This window comes from Ascaphus truei, chromosome 14 (assembly GCF_040206685.1).
Source record: "Ascaphus truei isolate aAscTru1 chromosome 14, aAscTru1.hap1, whole genome shotgun sequence".
Lineage (NCBI taxonomy): Eukaryota > Metazoa > Chordata > Amphibia > Anura > Ascaphidae > Ascaphus > Ascaphus truei.
Window position 1 is genome coordinate 3,394,624 of NC_134496.1, and position 6,000 is coordinate 3,400,623.

The 6,000-nt window shown below is 43.2% G+C and overlaps 1 protein-coding gene across 2 annotated transcripts in view; it reads left to right on the forward strand.

Annotated features, from left to right (window-relative positions):
• Window positions 1-6,000, forward strand: part of CROCC2 (ciliary rootlet coiled-coil, rootletin family member 2) — a 229,604-nt gene that overhangs the window by 81,437 nt on the left and 142,167 nt on the right. For both annotated transcript variants that reach the window (XM_075569542.1, XM_075569543.1), the window contains exons 11-13: window positions 3,015-3,104; window positions 5,508-5,711; window positions 5,888-6,000. The exon at window positions 5,888-6,000 is cut by the window's right edge and continues 78 nt beyond it. In XM_075569542.1, the coding sequence (XP_075425657.1) occupies window positions 3,015-3,104; window positions 5,508-5,711; window positions 5,888-6,000 (407 nt within the window). The remainder of the gene's footprint in view (window positions 1-3,014; window positions 3,105-5,507; window positions 5,712-5,887) is intronic.

Sequence of the window (6,000 nt, forward strand, 5' to 3'; positions counted from 1 at the left end):
AAATCTGACAGATCTGTATTTTCCCAAAAGTAATGACTTGGTCCGTGTATACTGTACTTGTTAGTTTGAACTCAATCTCTGTCTCTGCAACCAAGCCATTCCTGACTTTCTTCTGCTGCAGACTCAAGTTCCTCAGTCCTGCTCCACTTCCTGTCTGCTCATATTCTAAAACCCGATAGCGAACCCATTACCTGACCTCATTGCCGCCATTTATGGATAACTAGAATCCTTACCATGCTTGTCCACTGCTAATAACACAACTTGCTCCATGGATTAAAGTGCACAGGCTATTCCACGTTGCAGGGACTTGACTCTTTTGCTATATCTCTCAATCTAAACAGCTAACCCATGAGCGACAAACAAAGTCCCAACCAACGTGTCTAATTGAGGAATGCTGATATCACTCAGCGCCGGCTTTATAGGCCACCTGTTCCACAGAGAAAACTGAATAAAGACCCTGGATTCCATAAAGAATCTTATATCCTACCCCAGTACCTTACATTGTACCCCAGTACCTTACATTGTACCCCAGTACCTTACATTGTACCCCAGTACCTTACATTGTACCCCAGCACCTTACATTGTACCCCAGTACCTTACATTCTACCCCAGCACCTTACATTCTACCCCAGCACCTTTATTCTACACCACTATCCTACATTCAACCCCAGTATTTTACATTCTACCCCAGCACCTTACATTCTACCCCAGCAGCTTACATTCTACCCCAGCACCTTACATTCTACCCCAGCACCTTACATTCTACCCCAGCACCTTACATTCTACCCCAGCAGCTTACATTCTACCCCAGCACCTTACATTCTACCTCAGCAGCTTACATTCTACCCCAGCACCTTACATTCTACCCCAGCACCTTACATTCTACCCCAGCACCTTACATTCTACCCCAGCAGCTTACATTCTACCCCAGCACCTTACATTCTACCCGAGCACCTTACATTCTACCCCAGCACCTTACATTCTACCCCAGCACCTTACATTCTACCCCAGCACCTTACATTCTACCTCAGCAGCTTACATTCTACCCCAGCACCTTACATTCTACCCGAGCACCTTACATTCTACCCCAGCACCTTACATTCTACCCCAGCACCTTACATTCTACCCCAGCACCTTACATTCTACCCCAGCAGCTTACATTCTACCCCAGTACCTTACATTCTACCCCATTACCTTTATTCTACACCACTATCCTACATTCAACCCCAGTATTTTACATTCTACCCCAGTACCTTACATTCGACCCCAGCACCTTACATTCTACCCCAGCAGCTTACATTCTACACCAGCACCTTACATTCTACCCCAGCAGCTTACATTCTACACCAGTACCTTACATTCTACCCCAGCAGCTTACATTCTACCCCAGCAGCTTACATTATACACCAGTACCTTACATTCTACACCAGTACCTTACATTCTACCCCAATAGCTTACATTCTACCCCAGCACCTTACATTCTACCCCAGCAGCTTACATTCTACCCCAGCAGCTTACATTCTACACCAGTACCTTACATTCTACACCAGTACCTTACATTCTACCCCAGCACCTTACATTCTACCCCAGCACCTTACATTGTACCTCAGCACCTTACATTCTAACCCAGTACCTTACATTCTACCCCAGCACCTTACATTCTACCCCAGCACCTTACATTCTACCCCAGCACCTTACATTCTACCCCAGTACCTTACATTCTACCCCAGTACCTTACATTCTACCCCAGTACCTTACATTCTAACCCAGTACCTTACATTCTACCCCAGTACCTTACATTCTAACCCAGTACCTTACATTCTACCCCAGTACCTTACATTCTAACCCAGTACCTTACATTCTAACCCAGTACCTTACATTCTACCCCAGCACCTTTATTCTACCCCAGTACCTTACATTCTACCCCAGTACCTTACATTCTAACCCAGTACCTTACATTCTACCCCAGTACCTTACATTCTACCCCAGTACCTTGCATTCGATCCCAGGACCCTATATTCTAACCCAGTTTCTTACTCTATATACTATCCCAGTACATTACATTATACCGCAGTACCTTATAGTACATTCAACCTTACTTTCCATCCCCATAGTTAGGGGTCTTTACTACTTGATACAACAGCAAAAATAAATTCTAGGTGAATCCCCATGGACAGCCTAAATACTGAGTGGGTCGTGGTGACCCAGCACCTGACATGCATTGGCAGTGATTGAACTAACTGCTCTTAGATTATCATGTCCAAGATGCCATTGTAAGTCTTCCCAGGCCACAGTCATGCAATTGGGGTGACATTTGACATCTAATCTCTGAGATAGGAAGAGCTGATTATTTACAGAGTCAACCCCATGTGGTTCAGGATCACTGTCTTTGCCATGGTCCAGTATGCACGGTCTGTTGAGGAAGGAAGTTAGGAAGATAGCTCAATGATGCGAGGTAGCCACCATGTCAAATGTCACCAGGAAAATCTCTGGATAATCCTCGAGTTCTTGATTAACAGTCTCCTGAATGTTGCTCAGCATTCCTTGTGTAGGCAGCTAATTTCCAAATCTGCTGTTCCCAATTAACCCTATGTCCTGAGAACAATAATGTTGTAGCTGAAGAACCACAAAACTGAACTAGCAGCTGGCCCAGTTTGACCTAGATATTAATCCATGTTGATCTGTCGCTGCACAGTTCTCTCAGTCAAACATACAACACCATATGTGAGAGGCTGATGGTGTGTGTTAAACATCATCAGTACACAGCAGTTTTATTCATTGTCCATTAGTAGTAACAAACTAAATCAGCAACCGTCCTCCACAGCTTTCCCACCTACAGAGACCTCACCGCCATTCCCTTACTGCACCTCTTTATAGGGTAAAGCACGTAACCCGTCTGATGTAAGAGGGACCAGCAATGCATTGCTATGCTGCTGTCTATCTCACTCCTTGTATGACTGGGTCCACATGCATGGACCTACAAAAACTCGTTTGATTGTCTTTTCTGTTGACAGGAAAATAATGGGTGTGATACTCTGCAAGAACTTGACGGTGTCAGAGAAGAGTGTGGATCGTTGCAACAAATCTTGAGTACTATCGCCCAGGTACATAGTTACATAGTTACATAGTAGATGAGGTTGAAAAAAGACATACGTCCATCAAGTTCAACCTATGCTAAATTTAGACAACAGATACTTTATCCTATATCTATACTTACTTATTGAGGAAGGCAAACAAAAAAAACCATTAAGGGGAAAAATAAATTCCTTCCTGGCTCCAAGAATTGGCAATTGGATTAATCCCTGGATCAACATCCTTCCCATGTATACTTATTTGGTATATCCCTGTATACCTTTCCTTTCTAAAAAAAGATGTCCAACCTTTTTTTGAACAAATCTATTGTATCTGCCATCACAGTCTCCATGGGTAATGAATTCCACATTTTAACTGCCCTTACTGTAAAGAACCCTTTCCTTTGTTGCTGGTGAAATCTCCTTTCCTCCAACCTAAAGGGATGCCCCTAGTCCTTTATAATGCCCTTGGGATGCATAATTCATTTGAAAGCTCCTTGTATTGTCCCCAAATATATTTGTATATAGTTATCATATCCCCTATTAGACACCTCTTTTCTAATGTAAATAAATCTAATTTAGCTAGCCTCTCCTCATAAGATAGATTGCCCATCCCCTTTATTAATTTGGTGGCTCTTCTCTGCACTCTCTCTAGTTCCAGAATGTCTTTTCTAAGGAGTGGCGCCTAAAGTTGTACTCCATACTCAAGGTGTGGTCTTACTAATGCTTTGTAACGGGGCATAATTATGTTTACTTCCCTTCCATCCATTGCCCTTTTAATGCAAGATAAGATCTTGTTTACCTTTGCAGCTACTGCATGACTTTGGGCACTATTGCTAAGCCTGCGGTCTACAAGCACTCCTAAATCCTTCTCCATCAAGGATTCCCCCAATTTATCCCCATTTAATTTGTGTCGCCTGTTTATTCTTGCATCCCAAATGCATAACCTTACATTTATCTGTATTAAACCTCATCTTCCATTTACCTGCCCACGTTTCCAGTCTCTCCAAGTCCTTCTAGAGAGAAATTACATCCTGCTCTGATTCTACTACCTTACACAATTTAGTATCATCAGCAAAGATGGAGACTTTGCTCTCGATGCCAACCTCAAGGTCCTTAATAAGCAAGTTAAAAAGCAGGGGTTACAGTACCGATCCCTGAGGTACTCCATTCACGACTTTAGCCCAACCTGAAAAAGTTCCATTTATGACAACCCTCTGTTGTTTATCCTCCAACCAGTTTTCAATTCAGGTGCATATATTATTACTGAGTCCAATTTGCTTTATTTTGTACACCAACCTCTTGTGTGGAACCGTATCAAAAGCTTTAGAAAAATCTAAGTAAACCACATCAACTACATTACCCTGGTCTAAGTTCCTACTTACCTCCTGAAGAAACAAATAAGGTTAGTTTGGCATGATCTATCCTTCATAAATCCATGCTGACTATTACTAATGATTTTGTTTTCCATTAGGTATTCCTGAATATTATCCTGTATTAAACCTTCAAGTAGTTTCCCCATTATTAAAGTCAGGCTTACAGGTCTGTAATTCCCCGGTTGTGATCTAGCTCCCCTTTTAAATATAGGCACCACATCTGCTTTACGCCAATCTAGTGGTACTGAACTGTGGAAATGGAGTGAATATTAAATATAATGGTTTGGCTGTTACTGAACTTAACTCCTTGAGAACTCTTGAATGTATACCATCGGGGCCAGGTGCCTTATTTACTTTATTTTTTTTGAGCCGCTTGTGAACTTCTTCCTCAGTTAACCAATTGTTCATTACCCTACAGGATAATCCCTCACCTTGGCCCAGCATACCCTGACTCTGTACCCTTAAAATTGGACCAGCACCTTATACCATGTATCTTGAACCAGCACCCACCCTTGCCTAGCATCTCCCCCATGCCTTGACATACAACCATGACCCCTCCCTATGAACCTAATCCAACACCATGTGCCCTACCTACCACTAGCTCAACATAAATCCTGAACCAACACCTTATATAAGCCAGTACGTTATAATCTATCTCAGTAATGTATAACCCAATCCGATACTTTATAATCTAGTAACCCAGTCATTTTTATTCTAACCAAGTACATTGCATCCTACCACAGTACCTTATATTCTAACCCAGTATTTTATAGTATACCCCAGTAGCTCTCTTTCTATCCTAGTACTTTATATTCCACCCAGTACCTTGCGTTCCACCCAGTGCCTTTTTAATTCTACCCCAGTACTTTGCATTCTAATCTAGTACCTTGCATTCCACCCTAGCACCTTAGATTCTGTGCATTAATTACTGCATGCTGGTCCTGCATTCAGATCCAACTTAATGGTGAGGTTTAAAATGTGTCTGCCTCCCCGCATGCAGCCACAGATGTCTTCTGGGATATTTCTGAGGAGCACAAATTTCTCCCTCTCTTCATCTCAGGTTTGTCAGGTAGATGCAATGTGTGTGGAAAACACTGGAGGAGCCTCCATAGATGAACAGAAACAGCCTGTCTCCCCTCTGCATGGGGTCAGCCATTCACCATCTCGCAGGAGATCCCCAACTCGCTTGCGCTCCCCCCTCCTACAAGACACGGTACTGAAGGCCGTGCAGAGCGCTCTGCAGAGACACCAGGAGAGAGAGAAGGTACAGCAGTGACAGTGGCAACCGCCATCTCTACTAATGCACATATATTTAGGCACTTCCCATCCATATACAGTCAGCCTCACTTTCTACATACAACACAAGCACACTCAAAGCTACTCAAATCATGTCCATTGCTAGTGCCAAGCTCTCCTCACTTGTTGCATTTCTTTGGTCAGGAGCTGCACTCTGAGCTCATGCTGGCGCAGGAGTCTCTGGAGAACACACAGAAGCAGCTGCTGGAGAGTCAGCAGAAGTCCGAGAAGCGAAGCCAAAAGCTGAGGAGGGAGAA